The following is a 20950-nucleotide window of genomic DNA, read 5'->3' as shown; positions in this document are numbered from 1 at the left end:
GGCAAATAGCTGGTCATTTTCACCAACTAACACTACAAAGGCAAAGCAATTTTTCTTGAAACTTATTTACATCTTTCTCCAGTCTTACTGATTTAATTCACTCGACATTGTACAGCATAGTTGCTGTATTTAAAATAGGATCAAGTTGCATCATTTCATATCAAAAACAAATTGTTTCTTTTGGGTTTGGGACCATGAGCCAACTCTTTTCAGACAATATATACTTTCAAGTTGTTTTAACAAAGGACATAAATTGGGATTTTCTCCATTTTGTTGTTGTACCTTGTATAATACAGTAGACTTAGAAATGGTAATTTTGTTTTATCATCCAGTGCTTAATGCACAATATTTTGGTGAAGGTAAATTAGTTTTGCAGATTTTTATTGGCCCAGGATGAACTTCATTTAAGATATTTCTATTTCTGCTAATGAAATTTGAGATTTGTTTTCTTAAGGGTTGGAAAAATGGGAAACAATATAGGTCAGACAAGTTCTGGGATAATCCGTGAGCAGGAGTTGGTACAAATACCTGAGTTTTAGGTGAAGTTGTGAAGAATAGGAGGCCAGCCGAAAAACATTTAAGTAGGTCTGGGAGTGCGAACAGAAGATAAGAATGCAGCTTTTGGGATGCAGAATTATTTTATATATAGGCATCTGTTAGTCTCATGAGACCATGAGACTTGTGCCTTGGAAAGTTTCCAGGGCGCAGGCCTGGGCAAGGTTGTATGGAAGACTGGCAGTTGCCCATGCTGCAAGTCTCCCCTCTCCACGCCTCTGATGTTGTCCAAGGGAAGGGCATTAGGACCCATACAGCTTGGCACCAGTGTCGTCGCAGAGCAATGAGTGGTTAAGTGCCTTGCTCAAGGACACACACGCTGCCTCAGCCAAGGCTCGAACTAGTGACCTTCAAAGCACTAGACGAATGCCTTAACCACTTGGCCACATGCCAACTCTGGGAGGCAGAGTAAATTAGCTCAGACTAATAAAGACAAATAGGTCAGAAATGCTCTAATATTTACTGCTGGTTTGGTAGCTTACTTGCAGCCAAGATGTCAATATACAGTATTTATTTTTGTTCAAAAACTGCAAGTGATCACTGCAGTTGCTAGAAAACACGGATTTTCAAAGTTCCTGCATTTTATGGCCTTGTATTTGCAAACTAGCATCTCCGTTAAGTTCAGAAAATTGTTCCAGAATTGTCAACCTGGATGGGTAAATTCTGGTTAGTAAGAACATAGAAGCCTAAGCTACCTTCTCACCCAGCATCAGTTCAGAACATGATCATTAGTTGGAAAATATGTTTTCAATGGAAATAAGTAGGTAGCACATTGGGGCAGCTAGTTTCATAGCTTCAAAAGCCTGGCTCCAGTTTCTTCCTACATCCAAAAGGCTGCAGTTTAGCAGGTTAATTGGTCATTGTAAATTTTGCTCCTACTGTGAAGGTGAGTGGTAGAATCTGAGACGGAGCTAACGGGAACGTGGGGAGAATAAAGTGGTGTCGGGTAGGATTAGCCCACTTTACTTAACCTGTAGTGGTTAGTACAATCCCTTTGCATTGCCATTAATCACTGCTTGGGGTTCGATCCCTGACACTGCCTGTAAGCAGCTTGTATGTTCTCGTGACTGCATGGGTTTCCTCCGAGTGCTCCAGTTTCCTCCCACAGTCCAAAGACATATGGTTAGGGTTAGTGAGTTATGGCAGGTAATGGTGGTGCCGAAGGTATGGCAATTCTTGGGGGTTGCACCCAGCACAATCCTAACAAGATAATGTAATTCACTATGTTTCAATGTATGTATGACAAATAAAGTTTGTCTGTATCTTTATAACCGTGTAAAAATGGGTGTTTGATGGTTGGCATGGATTTGCTGGGCTGAAGGGTCTGTTTCATAGCTGTTTCTGTTTACATCTGTGTGGAAGGATGTTAAAACCTGTCGATGCATTTAAGCACAAGCTGAATAAGGATTTGGGTGGGTGGGTAGGGAGGGGAGAAAAGAAATAGAGAAGTGTATTGGTTTGGTTAAGGTGGCAATAGCATCCTATGAAGCATTAATGCTGTTGACAATTGGGCTGAATGTCGCCTCTGCTGTAAATGCTTCATGGCACTTAATGTTAATCTTGGTGCATTTTATTTGCTGCAGATTGAACTTTATCCTGTGTGATTCATCCAATAGTTTTGCAGTTGAACATTATTCAAGATTTAAGATTGTTTAATGACATTTCCACTACACAAATGTAAAGGAGAATGAAATAATTGTTACTGTAGATATGATGCAGCACAAAAAAATGCAATAAGGTTAAGAGCACAATAATTTAAAAAATACTGTACATAAGATAGCTTATATACATTGATCGTATGTACATAGGGAGTGTCTGTACATAAGGTGACTGACAGGAAATTATAAACTAGTGGTAGAGGGGTGGGTGAGTGGGTGGGGATGTTGATCCGACATACTGCTTGGGAAAAGTAACTGTTTTTGAGTCAGGAGGTCCTGATGTGGATGCTACATAGCCTCCTCCTTGATGGAGTGGGATGAACAGTCCATGAGCAGGGTGGGATCCTTCAAGATATTGCCGGCCTTTTCCGGCATTTTTCTGTATATACATCCTTGGTGGCGGGCAGGCTTGTGCCAGTGATGCTTTGGGCAGTTTGACTATCCATTGTGGAGCTTTCCTGTCTGCCAGAGTGTAGTTTCTGTTCCATGCAGCACATGAGGATGCATTCTACTATACATCTGTAGAAGACCGTGAGTATTGATGTGCTCTCTTCAGCCTCGTCAGACAGTAGAGGCAATGGTGAGCTTTCTTGGTTGTGTAGGATGTTTTCTGGGAACATAAGAGGTTGTGCAAGATGGGCACTCTTGGGATATGTTACTTTATTCTCATATTTTCCTGTCTTAGCCAACTATTCAAACTATATTCCATTTAAATCTACTCGATGAAGTATTATATGTGAACTCCAATACGTATGTATTAGCTTATTTCATCAGTGATCTGAAACACTTTGAGATCATTGCTACTTTAAGTATTAGTTTGACTGCTCGAGTATTTATCTGAAATTCAGTGAAAAAAAATAAGGCAGGTATAACTAGCAAGCAGCCAAGCTCTTTATTTTATTTGATAAACTAAAAACAGATTTTTAAAACATGGATAAATCCCACCAATTGCTAGTGTTTGACAAGCATAGATTCAATTTTTGAAATTCCGAGTAAAATACCAAGTAACTATTTGTATGTGTTTAGAACAAACTGGCATTCTCAATTGCGCTCGAGAGCATTCAGTTTTAGTGTAGAGGGCAGAATTTAGAATGGTTATCATGTGATTATCTTCTGATCTTGATTGGGTCAATTGAAATGCTTGTTCAGCAGGTTATAGCAAATAAAAAGCTGTCCTAGCACCAGAGCTGCAGAACCTTGACAATTGAATTTTCAGGCTAATTACGACTTTGCCCCAGAGTCATGGTATAGTACAGAAACAGGCTAGTTAGTCTACGCTGGCTTTCTAGCCCATCTACACTAATCCCATTTGTCCAGATTAGTTCTGTATCCTTCTATACCTTGCCTCCTGAAGTGCCTGTGTAAATGTCTCTAAAACATAGTAATTGTGTCTGATGCCACCACATTCTGTGGCAGTGAAGACAGAAAACTCCTTCCTCTCACCTTTAAAAGATTTGTTTTTGATAACCCAGCCTTCGGGAAAAGATTCATACTATCAATACTGTCCACATATTATAATTTTATATACCTCAAGTCACCTCTCTTTTACTTAAGGAAAACGAACCCACCCTATCCAGTCTCTCCACATGACTGAAGTCCTCTAACCCAGACAACCCTGGTGAATCTCCACTGTGTTCCCTCCAGTTCTGCCATACACATCCTATTGTGTGAGAACAAGTACTGTAGACAGGACTCCAAGTGCAGTCTAACCAAGTCACAGCAAGTCAGAACTTCGTGGACAACCGATAAAGGCAAGCATGACCAATGGTTCTTCACTATCCTATCTACCCCTGTTGTCACTTTCAGGGAACTATGGTCTTGAACCCCCTAGAGGTGCCATGATATTGTAGTGGATAGCACAACGTTACTAGAGATCGAGTAATTCCAGAGTTGGCAATTCAATTCCGGTGCTGTTCTATAAGGAGTCTCTGTACGTCCTCCCCGTGGAATGCATGGGTTTTCTCCAGGTCCTTCAGTTTTCTCCCACAGTCCAAAGACATACTGGGTAGGTTAATTGGTTGTTGTACTATAAATTGTCCTGATTAACCCGTTAGAGTTAATTGGGTTTATTGGGGGTTGCTGGGATGGGGTGTCTCGAAGGACTGGGAGGGCCTTCTCTGCGTGATATCGCTAAATAAATAAACAAATTTCAACTTTGCTTAATGTCCTGCCAATTCCTCTATATCCAACCCTTACTTGACTTTTTAAAATACATCATCTCACACTTTGCCTGATTATTTCTCCAACACTGCCCAACTCTCTCTGATCCTGTATCCAGCTGTACTCTTTGACATCCATTGAGGTGTTAGATTATCCACATAATTGATATTGTATATATGACTTCATCTGTATTATTTAGTGAAAGTCTCATGACTTTTCTAGCACTTGATGCTAATGCCAGACAGCTATGCATGGCACTAACTCTGGAAATTCCCACTCCACTAACTGTAACCAGATTTAGCTTTAACATATAATTTCCAAGATATCAAACAACCAAATAATTATACCTATAAATTTTAATTATATAAATATTATAAATTGACATATTTTATTCAGCTTCCAGAAAATTAGTTAAAAATCCTAAAAATGTTTGTTAAATTAAGCATTCCACAACAACTTCAAGTCAACTTTATGTCCCTTTGACATGCAAGCCACCTGTGGACTACCGGGGTATGCATGTTTAAATCAGTTTCTTCGAATAAAATGTTCCAAGCATACAGGCAGTGGATTTCAATAAATGTAGAATAATCATTTATGGCCTTTATTTTACATTAGAAAGAAACAATTAGCCAGCAGCCAACTTCGGCAATTTCTTCCCCTTCAATCTTCCATTCTAAATTTTTGTCGAGTATAACAAAAAACTTATATTACACTAGTTATTCTCTAGATCAGGGGTTCCCAACCTGGGGTCCATGGACCCCTTGGTTAATGGTAAGGGTCCATGGAATAAAAACGTTGGGAACCCCTGTCCTATGTTACGGTATTGTTCACATAATTACATAACCCTAATGTAATTTTCTGTGGTGGTTCTTCGTGTTGTCAGATACAGGTTTGTTACCCATTAAAGCCCCAACCTTTCTGAGCCTTGTATAAACACCAATAGCAGATATTTCTGGTGGATTGAGGACATTTGTTGCAGGCTCATTTCGCTGTTTGGTAGGAGGGGAAGTTCCCCTTTGCTCATTCCAGAATCTTTGGTTGGATGGTGGTCTGGTATTTACATCTTCACTTCTTGTAGCTTTTGATGTCCCTCTGTAAAGTTGATATTTAAATTGTTTACATTTTGTTATTATGTCAGAAAAGTGCCTATCTCTTATTCAGATTCTAGCCACTTCAGCTAGTTTCAATATTGTCCTTGTATTAAGCCTGCTGAGTTCTCTATGAACTCTCAGATTTAATAAAGCCTGTGGAAGGTCTGGAGGGAGAGTCCTTGTCTACTCAGTCTCTCCTTGTACAGCAAATCCATCATCCATGAAACCAATTTAAGAAATCACCTCTGTACATCTTTTTCAACAAATATATCCCTTATTAGCTAAGTAGATCAAAAATGGTACATAATTCTCCAAGTGTCATCTCACCAGTGGCATATATAATTGCAGTATTACACTTTTACTTCTGTAGTCACATCTTCTTGTAATGCAGCCCAACATACTGGATGCCTTCCTAACTGATTGTTATATCTGCATGTTGGCTTTCAGTGACTTGTGTACACAACTAAGTCCTTTGAAAAATCACCATTTAAATAATGCCTTACTTTTCTGCTTTGTACACCAAAATGGATCATTTTTACATTTTCCGAAACTAGATTGTGCTTGCTATGTTCTTGCCAATCGTCCACTTTGTATTGTCTTTAAGCTTCTTTACATCCTAGACTGCTTCTCAAATCCACCTGATTGTGTGGATCATCAACAAATTTGATGTTTCCTGTAGTGCAGAGGTCTAGGACCAGAGGACACAGGGATACATAGGAGGTTATCTCTTTAGAACAGAGATGAGGAGGAATTTCTTTATCCAGAGTATGGTAAATCTGTGGAATTCATTGACACAAATGGCTGTGGAGATTAATTAGGGTGTCAAATGTTACAGGGAGATGCAAGAGAATGAGGTTGTGAGGGGTAATAAATTAACCAAGATGGAATGGCGAAGCAGACTTGAGGTGAATGGCCTAATTCTGCTCTGTCTTTTGGTTTTTTTTGTAGAGTCTCCTTTATCAAATTGTTGTTATATACTGTGAATACCAGGGCACAAGGACCAATTTCTATGTTACTATAGTAGTCACAAATTCTCAATATGAGAAAAATATGTTTCTTTGCACTCCTTGCTTTCTGTCCAATCGCCAATAATCTATGACCAGCCTCGTGGGAGACCTTATCAAAAAGCTTCTAAAAATCCAAATACATCACATCCATTGGTTAACCCTTGTTTAATGTATTGTAATATCCTCAAGGAACTGAAATTGAGTCATTATACATGACTTTCCTTTCACAAATCCATGCTGGCTCTGTTCAATTCCTCTTTTCAAGGTTTTCAGTTATTATATCCTTCATTATAGAATCCATCACCTTCCCTATCACAAGTGTTAGGTCAATAGGCTAGTATCACCTATTTTCTCCCTTATTTCTTAAATAGCAGGGTCATATTTACTAATCTGCAAGAACAATTCTAGAATCTACAGAATTTTAGACAGTAGCCAAAGAACAAGATTCTAGGATCATTAGATCCTTAAGATTCATCATCTTTTAATCTAAATAATCTATCTAGCACTTTTCTTTTACTTAAACTCAAATCCTTCAATTCCTTGTTCTCACCAGACCTTTGGTTCTCTGATATTTCTGGGGTTTGTTTTCCATGAATATAGATACAATATTGGAGGAACTCAGCAGCTCAGGCAGCCTCTATGGAGTGGAATAAAGAGTTGATGTTTCGGGCCAAGACCCTTGTTTAGTTATCTCCCATTTACAGATACCTATAGAAGCTCTTTCAACCCATGTTCTCACCAGTTTACTCTTTTATTCTAACTTAAACTTCTTCATGAATTTGTTGGTCCTGATTTGCTGAGTTCCACACATCCAAGGAAGAGTGTCAAACAAAACTAGAAGTTGACACCTGTTGGGTTTGTATGTCTTAAAGGAATATATATATTTTCTGAAAAGTGCTAGCCACTGCCTGTCTAAGTCATGAAGAACTGTTCCCTCATACCTTTATTGTTTCCTTTCTTTAGATTTAAGACCCTAGTTTCAGATTGAACTACATCGATGCAAACTTAAATTTGAAAAATTATCTTATTATGGTCACTCTTCTCTACTAGTCCCTTTACAAGATCAAAGCTGACTTTCTCATTGCATAAAACCAGATCTAAAATACTCCTTACCACAATATATTAATATAAAATAAATACTGATATATGTTCCCTGGATTTGTCCTCTAGCTTATTACGAATGAATTTGATTTGTCTAGCTCAAATGTAGATTAAAGTCCTCATGTTACTTCTGTTACATGTTCCTCTAATTTTCCTGGTTTCCACTCAGCCCAAAGATACAACTAATTAACTCCTACTTTCTTCCCACTTAGCTGTTTTGTAGCACGATATATTCTCCCCACTGGACTGGTTGTTTGAGGTTTTGACTTCTCACAACCTCTTAACACTTGAATATATTCATATTTAATTAGTTTGAAATAGTGATGCTAGTATTTTGCAATTGTTAAATTGTAATAAAGAATTTAATGGACCCATGATTTCCTCCCTTACCCACCCCAACCACCCTGGAAAGTGGAATGTGGTTCTCTTACATTGTGTTATGTCTGTTTCTCTCTTCACTCCCATCTGGTTTTAGTCCATCTTCTGATGGCTCTGTGGATGACCAAAGTTTTGTCTGTGGAATGACCTTAAACCATGAGAGAAGAAAAAGTTCATATTAAAATGAACAATTTTTATATTATGTATATTGTATTACAGTACATGATGTAAAATTATTACAAATATTATGCAAAGAAATGGTTTTATTTTGCCAGGAATAAGTTTCCAGTAAGGATACAGCGCCATCTCATTAAACAAGGAGATTTTCTGCAGTTTTATTTTGATGATTGCACACTGAAAATTTTTTTAAAAGGTACTATATAAAGGACTGGCGATTTTGACTGATTTAGAACTGTTGGATTTCACCTTCAAAGCTCCTTGTTGTGTAGTTTTTTGCAGCATTGTGAGAGTGTTTCTCAATCGAGAGTTCTCTTCTTCCAGGATATTGATACGTAAGCTGTTTGCTTGCAATTGCTTCTCCATGTCCAGTGCAATATCACCGGTACCTAACAGGAATAAAGTTAAAACGGCTAAACTGCATTTATATTTTAAACTTAAACCACATCATTTTTCCCTGTTTGCAATATTTATGGCTCCATTCTCATGACACCTTTGGCCCAATTAGTGGAGTTGAGTTGCACAGGTCAATCATCCTCAGGAACCTCACCCAGCTGCCTGTTTCAGTATGTCAGCTTTCTCACTGAGTATCAGTGGGACATGCAAATATTCAGAATATAAGGATTGAAAATCAATCACCCTTTCACACATCTTCATTGACTTAATTAGCATTGCTGATGTGCCAATAAAAAATAAAACAAAATTTTAAAATTAAAAAGCTTAGGACAAGATCTTTTAATAAATGGTGAAATGTTGCACCCAGAAAAACTGCTCAAAATATATTTGACAGATGGCTAATCCATGCCACCTTGCATGACCAAATGTGAAAATTCTCCAAAACACCACTTATGAATGTTTGACATTTGAAAACAGCCTTTACAAATAAAAATACTTAAACATAATTATAACATCACAGCACAGGTACGGGATTTTTGCCCCACTATGTACAGGTACATGTTGACCATTGTACTTAAACTAGTCCTATTTACACACTCTGGTTTTATAACCTTCTATGCCTTGGCAATTCATGTGCTTGTTTAGATGCATTTTAAATATGTGAGAGTACCTGGATCCATTACCTTAGGCGGCCTATTTCAGGTCTGAATCATCTGTTGTGTGTGTGGGGTGGGTGGGGGTGTTGATGGAACTCCCTCAGTTATCCTCTAAATCTCCCACCTCTCACCTTATACCCATGATCTCTTGTTTAAGGAATTTCCACCAAGCAAAAGCACCCCTGTATTTTTCTTTACCTCTGTTAGAAAACCTCTCAGCTTCCTCCACTTCAGGATTAATAAACCCAGTCCATCCAATCTCTCCAAGTGAGGCAACATTCTGCAGAATCTCCTCTGCAACCTCTCCAGTGTAAGCTAAGGTGTGGTTACTGGAGCTGCACACAACACCAGTGTGGCCTAACCAATATTTATGAAGTTATAACATGATGTTCTTGCTGCTATATTCAATGCACAACTGATGAAGGCAGCATCACTTGGGGAGCATGCTTTATGAGAATAAGTTGAGTGAACTCGGCCTTTTTTCCTTGGAGCGACGGAGGATGAGAGGTGACCTGATAGAGGTGTATAAGATGATGAGAGGCATTGATCGTGTGGATAGTCAGAGGCTTTTTCCCAGGGCTGAAATGGCTAGCATGAGAAGGCATAGTTTTAAGGTGCTTGGAAGTAGGTACAGAGGATATTTTGAGGGGTAAGTTTTTTACGCGGGGAGAGGTGAGTGCGTGGAATGGGCTGCTGGCGACGGTGGTGGAGGCGGATACAATAGAGTCTTTTAAGAGACTCCTGGAAGGGTACATGGAGCTTAGAAAAATAGAGAGCTGTGGGTAACCCTAGGTAATTTCTAAGGTAAGGACATGTTTGGCACAGCTTTGTGAGCCAAACTATCACACATGCCCATTCTCACTAGCTATACTTCCATATTCAGGGACCTGTAGACCTGTACCGCAAGGTCCTTCTGTTCACCAGTTCTCCCTCAGACTCTTATCAATTCTTATCCATATTTGACCTTCTAAAATACATCCATTTGCAATAACTTAAACAAAATAAGTACATACGAACAAAAGTGATTAAAAGATTTATATCAACTGTTAATGCAGAGGAAATTGTTGATATTCTATTATTGTTTAACACTATATTAACTAGTAAAATAGACTTTTTAATTGCTTGATGGGCCTTATTTTTCTGTAAAGTAACACCTTTCAGTTTTCCATTCACTTATCAAAGGGCTTATCAAAGATTGATGCTCCCCATCCACATAATCAAATTTACCTGATGCTTTGAACCTCCATGGTTTAAACATCCTAAATTTAACGTAAACAACAGGAATTCTGCAGATGCTGGAAATTCAAGCAACATACATCAAAGTTGCTGGTGAACGCAGCAGGCCAAGCAGCATCTATAGGAAGAGGCGCAGTCGACGTTTCAGGCCGAGACCCTTCGTCAGGACTAACTGAAGGAAGAGTGAGTAAGGGATTTGAAAGCCGGAGGGGGAGGGGGAGATGCAAAATGATAGGAGAAGACAGGAGGGGGAGGGATAGAGCCGAGAGCTGGACAGGTGATAGGCAAAAGGGGATACGAGAGGATCATGGGACAGGAGGCCTAGGGAGAAAGATGGGGGGGGGGTGACCCAGAGGATGGGCAAGAGGTATATTCAGAGGGACAGAGGGAGAAAAAGGAGAGTGAGAGAAAGAATGTGTGCATAAAAAGGAGTAACAGCTGGGGTACGAGGGGGAGGTGGGGCCTAGCGGAAGTTAGAGAAGTCAATGTTCATGCCATCAGGTTGGAGGCAACCCAGATGGAATATAAGGTGTTGTTCCTCCAACCTGAGTGTGGCTTCATCTTTACAGTAGAGGAGGCCGTGGATAGACATGTCAGAATGGGAATGGGATGTGGAATTAAAATGTGTGGCCACTGGGAGATCCTGCTTTCTCTGGCGGACAGAGCGTAGATGTTCAGCAAAGCGGTCTCCCAGTCTGCGTCGGGTCTCACCAATATATAAAAGGCCACATCGGGAGCACCGGACGCAGTATATCACCCCAGTCGACTCACAGGTGAAGTGATGCCTCACCTGGAAGGACTGTTTGGGGCCCTGAATGGTGGTAAGGGAGGAAGTGTAAGGGCATGTGTAGCACTTGTTCCGCTTACACGGATAAGTGCCAGGAGGGAGATCAGTGGGGAGGGATGGGGGGGACGAATGGACAAGGGAGTTGTGTAGGGAGCGATCCCTGCGGAATGCAGAGAGGGGGGGGAGGGAAAGACGTGCTTAGTGGTGGGATCCCGTTGGAGGTGGCGGAAGTTACGGAGAATAATATGTTGGACCCGGAGGCTGGTGGGGTGGTAGGTGAGGACCAGGGGAACCCTATTCCTAGTGGGGTGGTGGGAGGATGGAGTGAGAGCAGATGTACGTGAAATGGAGGAGATGCGTTTAAGAGCAGAGTTGATAGTGGAGGAAGGGAAGCCCCTTTCTTTAAAAAATGAAGACATCTCCCTTGTCCTAGAATGAAAAGCCTCATCCTGAGAGCAGATGCGGCGGAGACGGAGGAATTGCGAGAAGGGGATGGCGTTTTTGCAAGAGACAGGGTGAGAAGAGGAATAGTCCAGATAGCTGTGAGAGTCAGTAGGCTTATAGTAGATATTAACGTATTGGTTGAATATGTGTTCTTTCACATTAACCATAATAGTTGGACTGCAATCGTATCAAGCACATATTAAAAATTCATTCATAAAATATAGATCTCCAAGTATCATTCATTGTTGGGAAGGGGAATGGGCATTCAGCAACAGTATCAAGAAAGGAGGTCTAAAACTTCCTCTCAACTATCATGGAGAACTGGATTTATCCAAGAGTAAAAAAAATGCTGGAGGAACTCAAGGGGTTCAGCAGCAACTGTAGAGGCAGAAGGATAGTCAAATGGAGACACGAGACTGCCGCAAGAACACAAACTGTTTGCAGAACTTGGTGGGAAATGGCTTTATCCAATATGTCCAAGTCAAGAAGGTATGTGACTTGAGGATGGTAGTGTTCCCACATACCTGATGGCACTGTCCTTAGAGGTTATGGATTTGGTTTTTAATATATGAATTGTTTATGATGTCCTAAATTTGCTATCTGTATTTCTCAATTTGGCAAAAGGTTTTATTGATCAATCAAAGTAACAAATAATTCATGTTTCATTTTGAATACATCATTCTTCAATATTCAGATGTTTAACTTGCACTGCTATTTGAATATTTAAAATAATCTCTTACTCTCACACTGTGCTTCCTCTGGCATGTTCAAGTCTGGAAAAGTGACTAGAAGCTGTTGCTGCTCTTTGTATTGTTGAACCTGATTTTCCAGCTGGGTCAGGTTATGTTTCAGCTCCAACATGGTTTTCTCCAGACCATGCTTTTCTTCCCGTAGGTGCTCTGTGTGCTGCTGTGATAAGAAAGGGAAGGAAAAGCAATTAATCTGCAGAGTGCACATTTGATTTTCACTATGTAGTAGTGTCTGGTGGATGAAATAATCCTAGGAGAGGTATTAGTACATATCGTTTAAACGTACTGTATTTAGTCCATCTGACATGAAGATTACAAGTAATTCCACAAAAGGATTGTGTTCATTTAAGGTTGGGCTAGAATTGAGGCACAAGTGAGACTCTTGCCTTCCCCACATTTGATAATGGATACAAATTAATTATGAGTGAACCTTGATTCAAAGGCTGCATTTCATCGTAACTTTTAAGCTACCAGGTGTGAGGATATCTTCTAGCAGTAGCAAAGATGAAATTGCTATAGTAACACTGTACCTAATAGAGAGGCATGGCAAAGTGGAGAAATACAGCAAGGATTCAAAGTACATTTATTATCAAAGAGTGTATAAATTATACAGCCTTGAGATTCATCTGCTTACAGGCAGCCACAAAGCAAGAAACACCAAAAGAACCCAATTAAAGAAAAGACCAACACCTAATGTGCAGAGAAAGAGAAAAAAAAACACAATCATGCAAACAATAAAGGCAAGCAACAGCATTCCGAACTGGATTGATTCCATAGACCCAGAGCGGCTGGAATAGGCCCGTAGCCTCAATCTCAGTTCATCAGTTTGTGGCAAATTGTCGCAAAGCTCGGAGATACAAAGCGCGTAGCAGCTAGAACAGTCTCACAGCCTCAGTACTGCAAAGAGAGGAGTGAACATCACAGAAGAGTGAGTGGAATTGGCCCAACTTTCACCTCTGGTCCCAAAACCCTGTCTTTTCTGCCTACCTGGGCTGGCGTTTAAATCGTTCAAACACTGGGTCGTGCCCCACACTAGGACCCGGGCCCTACCACCGTGATGCACATTGAAAGCGATTCCAAGCATCCACTATTACTCTAATCCTATCGTGACCCATCTCATTCTCCACCCATTCCCATTAACTCTGCCCACCAACCGCCCTCCACCCCACCATATACATTCGAAGTAATTTACAATGCAATGGCCAATTAGCCGAGCAAGCTGCATATTTTTGGGATGTGACAGGAAAATAGAGCATCCCGAGAAAGCCCACACAGTCGTAGGAAAAAACAGTAAACTCCGTGAACCAATAGTCACTCTTGAACCAGGTCACTGGAACTGTGAAGCAGCAGTTGCCCTGCCACTGAGCTGGCCGAGTGCACCACTGTGTTGGTGATGCACCTACTTACTGCCTGTTACACCACTGGTGATTAGGGCAATAATGAAGGTCCTAAATCTTTGTCTGCCGTTGGCCATCTTCTCTACTGTGCCTCAGGTGTGGTTCAAGGTCCTCATTTCTGCCTCTCTGGTACAGTGCCAAGTTGTCTTTAGTCTCCCACACTTCCTTCACCCTTCAGGGATCCAATGAAGTGCTGGCTTGATGGCGTCTCTTCTCATCATGTGCCCAATCCATCTCCAACATTTCCTCATGATGATTGTGGCCATGTCCTCTTAATGACACTGGAAAAGTAGGGTGTAGTTAGAGATCTTTCTTGGCCAGAAAATATGGAGGATCTTCCAGGGGCTCATGGTGTGGAATGACAACGACTTGGCAAGGTCGCTCTCTGTCATTCTGACCCATACAAGAATGTGGATAGAAACCAGCTCTGGTACAGCTTCACCTTGGTGTAGATGCTGTACTTGGTTAATCACCAGTTGATCTGAAGACATTTCTAGCTCTGATGAGACTGCACCGGATGTCGTCCTTGATCCCACCACCCTGCTGAAAGATGCTGTCCAGGGAAGTGAATCTGCTGGTGCAGGGTAAGTCGATGCCGTGTGCCTTGACAGGAGGAGGAGACTTTGCATCGAGGGTCATGGTCTCAGTCTTTCTCTGGCTGACTCTGAGTCCAGCCCGTCCACCAAAGGTATACAGGTACCAAGTTTTCTCTTGCATTGTGTGTATGATAATAATGCAAGGTCATCTACAAAGGCAAGGTCTTCTAAAGTAGCAAATAGAATCCACCTAATGCCTCTCTGCTTATCTTTCTTTGTTTGCCTAACCCAGTCAACCCCCAGGTTAAATAATATCTCCGACATCACACAGCCTTGCTTGACTCCTGAATTGACTTCAAAGCTCAAATTGCAGACCCCAACTGTACAGGTAAAATGAGCATAGAAACTCGTTGCCAATGTCCTTGGATAAAGTTTTCTAGATATGTTATGCATTTGCCAGTGAAGAAAGAACAAAGTACGCCACTGCTCCGGAATGTTCTGAGATGCCATTTAACATAATCTTTATTATGATGGAGGCAGATACACTAGTGAAGTTTAAGAGACTACTAGACAGGTATATGGAGGAAATTAAGGTGGGGGGTTATATGGGAGGCAGGGTTTGAGGGTCAGCACAACATTGTGGGCCGAAGGACCTGTGATGTGCTGTACTATTCTATGTTCTATAATATAGAGTTATGTTGATAGCAAAATGCATGGAGCTGCAGGGTGTTATATCATAAAATAATACAAGTGGTACATGGGATTAACTTTATGTACTCTGAAACTGTAGTTTGCAGGGAAACTTAAGGAGAGGAAGAAAATATCAGAGGATTAGTAACCCCACCTGTGACACATTGTTCTTTCCTGTTGTGTGGTATTGTGTTAGATGAAGAACATCCTGCATATTCAGAGGAAGATTTTAGAAGCCTAAAGGGTAAATAACCAAGATAACCCGGGGGGGGGGGGGGGGGTGGTTGGAGATGGAAAGATACCCAATCCAAGTAAAGAAATTAGTTTAAGAGTTTGCAACAGGAAGTAAATTCAACATTATTAAAAATAACCTCACAATCTGTGCACCTACCAGTTGTTCTTGGAGTTGGCGCTGTAGGTTGCTTCTCTCTTCATTGACTGTCTTTAATTGCTCCTCCAGTTGATCAATTCCGGCTTCAGACTCGGCTAATTTTGTGTTCAGCCCTACACGTTCTTCATCCAATTCATCAACTTGCTGTAGCAGAGCTTTAATCTTACCTTTCAGAGACTATGAAATAAAATAAAACAAACCACAAATACTTTTCTCTGCATCCCTAATGGCCTTTTATAAAATTTGTAACAGTTTTTTCTATTTAACAATACCTTTTCAATGTGAATATTATTCAAACTGTAATCATAAGAATACTGTATTTTCTTAGGCCAAACTTTTCCAAGATAAAGCCCACTTTTTCAGATGTTTAACCTCTTTCCTTTCCCACCAAAACAAATTCCTAGCCTACTTCATGCATTGTGTAGTTGAAAAAGGTAGAGAGGTTAGAGAAGAGGAGAGAATCAAGACTAATGTCAATTTTGTAAGATTTTTAATAGAAAACTGACATGAACTCTGTGTGAGAAAACAGATGGAAGTAGAAAGGTAGATAAAGATTATATACATATAGGACCATGAAGTCCATTAACTGAATTCACAATTCACCTTCACAGCAGTGGTGTTTGGTAATGACTATGCTTTTGAAGTATTCTTCCTCTAAGGCATTTCTTTGGGATCAGAAATAGCATGTTTCCCTGCTGGGAGAGAAGAGTTTTATTTTTTAAGGGTGGAGTTTGTTACAGCAGTGGATGCATGTGTTAGCAATCTGAGGTAGCTAATGAAGACAATGTGGAAATCACAACTGGAGCTCGTGGCAGATAGGATGGGAAGAGTAGGAAGTTAGTGAGGTGGAACATTCCTTCCATTGCTTATTCAAGGCTTCAGTGAGCTTCCAGTGCCTTAAGGTTGCTAGTACCATCCAAAATGGACTTTCTCTGTATTGTGCTGTCATTGGACAGAGGTTCCCAGATGTCACTGCCAGGGATGTTGCATTTCTTCAAGAATTCTTCCTTTAATCTTTTACTTTGTCTGCCTAGTAATCTTCTGCCAATGAGGAGTTAGAAATAGTGTATCTGTTTTAGGAATCTGGCGTTCGGCTTATGAACGATGGGACTGAGAGTAACCATGTCTCAATGCTTTTGATGGGGGAGAATTCTCACATGGTTTATTTACCTTTTAAGTGAATGTGGAAGGTTTTGGAGTGGTAGTATTGGTGGTGTTTTTCCAACACCTCGATAAGCTGCTGTAGGCCATATATGTCTCAGAAGAACATAGGAGAAAGGGATCACTGCTATCCAACCAGTGGTCCATGAAATTTGCGCCAGGTCTGAGGTCCTGATTTTCATAAAATCAGTTCCTCAATCAACCAAAGGTTGTGCTGATGCATTGGGGACAATGATGAATTCCATCATTAATGTCTGCTTAGGAGCTGGTTCTCAACATGTGGGAAGTGGTCCACATTTTCCAGGGTCTTATTGTGAATTTTTATAGAATCAGGGCATCATAGTGAGAGATTGGTAGAGGATCTTTGTCATGTGAATGCTGAATGTAAAGGCCCATCCTCGTGTATGCTGTAAACAAGTTGATGATGGATCAGAACTCAGCTCCTGAATATGTACAGTACATGTATCATCTTCGTACTCTAATTTGATGGTTGAGGTTTAGGTATCATTGGCTCTATGTGTAATTGCCACAGGTTGACCAGTGTCCCATTATTTCTAAAGATAAAACCTACTCCCACAAGAAGTTTGTCGGAGGTCAGGTGCACCATCACAGTGATCAAGATTGAGAATAGTGTGGGAAAGTGATGTGCTCCTGTTTGACACCAGTCTGCACTGAAATTAATTCATCTGAGGTAGTGCCATGGTTAGTGAGGTTGAAGAATATCATGTATTTTTCTTAAAGGTGAATATTATGTTAACGATGCATCTGGATAGAGAGATCCCTACTGTGATGTGGGAAGCAGTGCTTTGTCCTCTGGGATTGGGTGGTTGAGGAAGATCCTGTTGTGACGAAAGAGGGTTACAAAAAGTACACATAGATTAAGATGTTAACTGTCCTGTGCTGGCACCAGTGGGATCAACAGTTGATCTGCCACCTGTCTTCAGGAGAAAGAGAGATAAGGAAGACAATGGAGCAGCATTTGGAAATGTTAATGAAGAGACGAGAGAGTTTAACGGAAGGAGACACCGGTCTGAGAACTGTCAAGATCGGCTCCTTTTTGAAACCTGAACTGTTTGAAGAGTGATGGACAGGCGATACCCTAGCAGGGGGATAAAAAGGGACAGGTTCGCTAAGGCAGCACACACGACACCACGAGGTAACGAGACCCTGGAAGCGGTGCGCCTCCCACAAGTCGGTGGGAGTTTTTGGAGGGCTGGTCGTGGGACCAAGCCATAGACGCACAGGGTGGAAAGGTACGATCGGCGGGAACCTGGTGTGTGTCCGCCCTTGCCTGGGTGCCAGGTTCACTGCAGAGGAACGATCGTATCTGAAACGGAGGGGTCACAGTCGGTGACCTCAGAAGACATTACAAAGGGCTCGCCCGAAAGCTGACTGTGAGGAATATCGAAGGTCTGTTTGGAATCCGATTTGAATATTCATTTGCTCTCTCTCTCTCTCTCTCTCCCACGGTGACGGCGATTACTGCGAACTGAACTAAACTGAACTCTGTCACTTTGAAACTGGTCATTTACCCCTAGACGATGATAGAGCGTGATTGATCCTATTATCCTAGTTCTGTGTACATGTGTGTTTATTCATTGCTAACCTGTTGCATTTATATCCTTACTATTAGAGTACTGTGTTGCTTATTTCTTTAATAAAACTTTCTTAGTTCCAGTAATCCAGACTCCAACTGAGTGGTCCATTTCTGCTGGTTTGGCAACCCAGTTACGGGGTACGTAACACTGTCAATAAATGAGATCACTTTTCATGTGGAAACAGCAGCAAGACCCCTTTAATAGTTAGCACAGTTAAATCAGTTTCCTTTCTTGAAGATCGTCATGATACAGCAACTCCATGATATACCCTCTTCCCAGAAACGGAGAAGGAGATGGTGGGTTTCTGACTGAAACAGCTCACTGCTATGCTTTAAGATTTTAGCAGGATTCTGACTGCTTTGTCATTTTTTCAGCTGGAAAATGGCATACTTAACTTCTTTCTAGAAACAAATAGTAGCAACACAACTCAAATAAATTGTTGTGGGATGGAGTCCAGGGTGCTCATGTTAAGCAAAAAAGTTGTGGTTAAGGAGCGCTGTAGTGTTCTTTACCGGGGCATTGACTGACTTTCTGTTCTTTGTGAGTTCACCCTGCACTTGGCTGTCAGTGGTGAGGCCTGGGTGTTTGGACCATAGGTGACTTTTACAGTTCATGTTACAGATGTTAGTGATTTTCTGAGCCTTGGTGCTTCCTTCATCAACCACTCTTTCTTTAGTCCAAGGGTTTTCTGTCTGACTTCAGTCTTCAGGTTCTCATTGAGCTGTTTCTTTTCCTTTTAATAAAGATGGAGCTTCCAATCCAGAAAAAAAAGGAATCATCTTCTTGTCATTCTCACCAAACCAGTCCTTGCTCTTCTGGATAGGGAAGCCGAGAGTCACTTCACAGGTGCCATTCATGGTGAAGCCCATGATCCGTGGACATTCGGAGATGACTCCGATGGGCTGGGATTTAAAGAGTAGGTTGCTGCAATGATGCAACAGCCACCATGATCTAGCACGAGCATTTTACATTTTAATACATTATTAATGATATCTCTCAGATACAAATATGATTTATACAGGTGAAAATTATCTCTAACATATTTTAAAATAAGGGCTATCTATGACTCTCAATGAACCTGATTTTAATATAACTGAAAATAACTTTTTAAAAACTTAAACGTTATCTTAGAATACATTTGTAAATTAAAAATAAAAGTAATTTAGAACACTTCAATGTCAATATCCTTGCTCCCGAAAGTTCCAGTTTGATTTTGGAACCTCCTTAAAGGCCCAAAAATAAACCCAAGAACCCAGATAATGATTGATTCACACTGAAAATAGTGGTAGCTTCTAATAATGATTACATTTTTGTTTGCTAACATTGTTTTTTATTATTTAGTGCACGGAATATATAACTTGGTTTACAAATGTTTGACTTAACTTTCTTGAATCTTCAATTTACAAACTTCTTCTTTGCAACAAATAGCATGCCACTCTGTGCGTAGGAATACACTGTACAGGACTAGTCTGTTTGTAACCTTTTACTAAATTAAATGTTACAGGAATGTAATCTGTGTAGATCAAGTGATGTACCCATGTGTACAATTCCGGGATCGTTTACATAGGTTCTTCAAATATCAGAAAATGATGCCAAAGAATAATCAAGAAAATGGAGCAGAAACTCAAAGTAATCACAAAGTATTGTGCTTTTTATATTTCCATTTACCTCTTCATGTCTCAGCATGTTGTTAATTTTCATTTTTTCCTTTTCCAGTTCTTTGTTAATCATCTTAAACTGCTCTGTTGTCCTCTCTAATTGATTAGTTGTTAGTCTAAGTTGTTCTTCAAGAGCCAACACCTCACTTCTATCTGCCATCTTGGTTCTCATTTCTTCCAGCAAACTCTGCTTAGCATCCTCTGTCCAAGAATAACAGCCAAAGTAAGAATAATTTCTCCTGTATTCCTCAGAGCTTAGTATTACTGAATACATTCTTGGCATAAGTAACTAAACGCTTGATCTCACACAGTATTATAGGCACATAATACAGGTTACATCTAAGATGATACCATATTTAGCAGTGTAAATGCAAGGAACTGGTACATAGACGCCAGTATTCCCCGACTAGAAATTAAAAGGCACATTATAAATATTGTTAACTATTAGACAGTTTGTTCCAGAGAGGAATGATGGATCTTATTTAAAAGCATTTTTATAAGCTTCTAATCATTTTTGGAGTACGGGGATCTCTAATCAAGATTAGGAACCAGCGTAAGTTTCTATCAATGATGATAAGGTATCAAATTTTTAAGAGACATTGATACTTAATATTGTCCTGTTTTACAAATATCCCAAGTGCTTCTTTAAGTCTGTTTCCTGCATTAATCAGGAAAGCCATATTCCTTGGGTTTATTTAAGAAAAACATTTCCCCTTGATTACCTTTTAACATTTTTGCTGTTTATAGTCTTCAGGCATAGCCTCTAGAGTGTGTTTATAAGGAGTTAAATTGTAAAGTTATCCTCACGTTTCTGGCCAAACATAATCCACAACATAAATCACCTTACGTACAGGCACTCCTGTACCTGGTGTCACTTTAAGCACATTCAATCTATATATATACACACTATCTTACGTATTTATATTTATTGTGTTTTTATTATTGTGTTCTTTATCTTATTGTGTGTTTTAATTTGTGGTGCACTGGATAATGGAGTAACAATTATTTCATTTTCTTTTACACTTGTATACTGGAAATGGCATTAAGTAATCTTGAATATGTGTACTGGACTTTGTAAGCATTGGGTCTGTTGCCAATCACTGCAGGTCAATCAGAATATCATC

The 20950-nt window shown here is 40.2% G+C and overlaps 1 protein-coding gene across 1 annotated transcript in view; it reads right to left on the bottom strand.

Annotated features, from left to right (window-relative positions):
- Positions 1-4910: 4910 nt before the first annotated feature.
- Positions 4911-20950, bottom strand: part of ccdc157 (coiled-coil domain containing 157) — a 35660-nt gene continuing 19620 nt past the window's right edge. The window contains exons 6-11 of the mRNA XM_063034203.1: positions 19837-20027; positions 15410-15586; positions 12387-12555; positions 8377-8516; positions 8004-8098; positions 4911-5465 (exon numbers count right to left, since the gene is read on the bottom strand). Coding sequence (XP_062890273.1) covers positions 5219-5465; positions 8004-8098; positions 8377-8516; positions 12387-12555; positions 15410-15586; positions 19837-20027 — 1019 coding nt within the window. The 3' untranslated portion in view covers positions 4911-5218. The remainder of the gene's footprint in view (positions 5466-8003; positions 8099-8376; positions 8517-12386; positions 12556-15409; positions 15587-19836; positions 20028-20950) is intronic.

The sequence above is a fragment of the Mobula hypostoma genome, chromosome 27, assembly GCF_963921235.1.
Source record: "Mobula hypostoma chromosome 27, sMobHyp1.1, whole genome shotgun sequence".
NCBI lineage: Eukaryota > Metazoa > Chordata > Chondrichthyes > Myliobatiformes > Myliobatidae > Mobula > Mobula hypostoma.
Note: the sequence above shows the minus strand (reverse complement) of the source record. Positions and strands in the feature narration are given on the sequence as shown.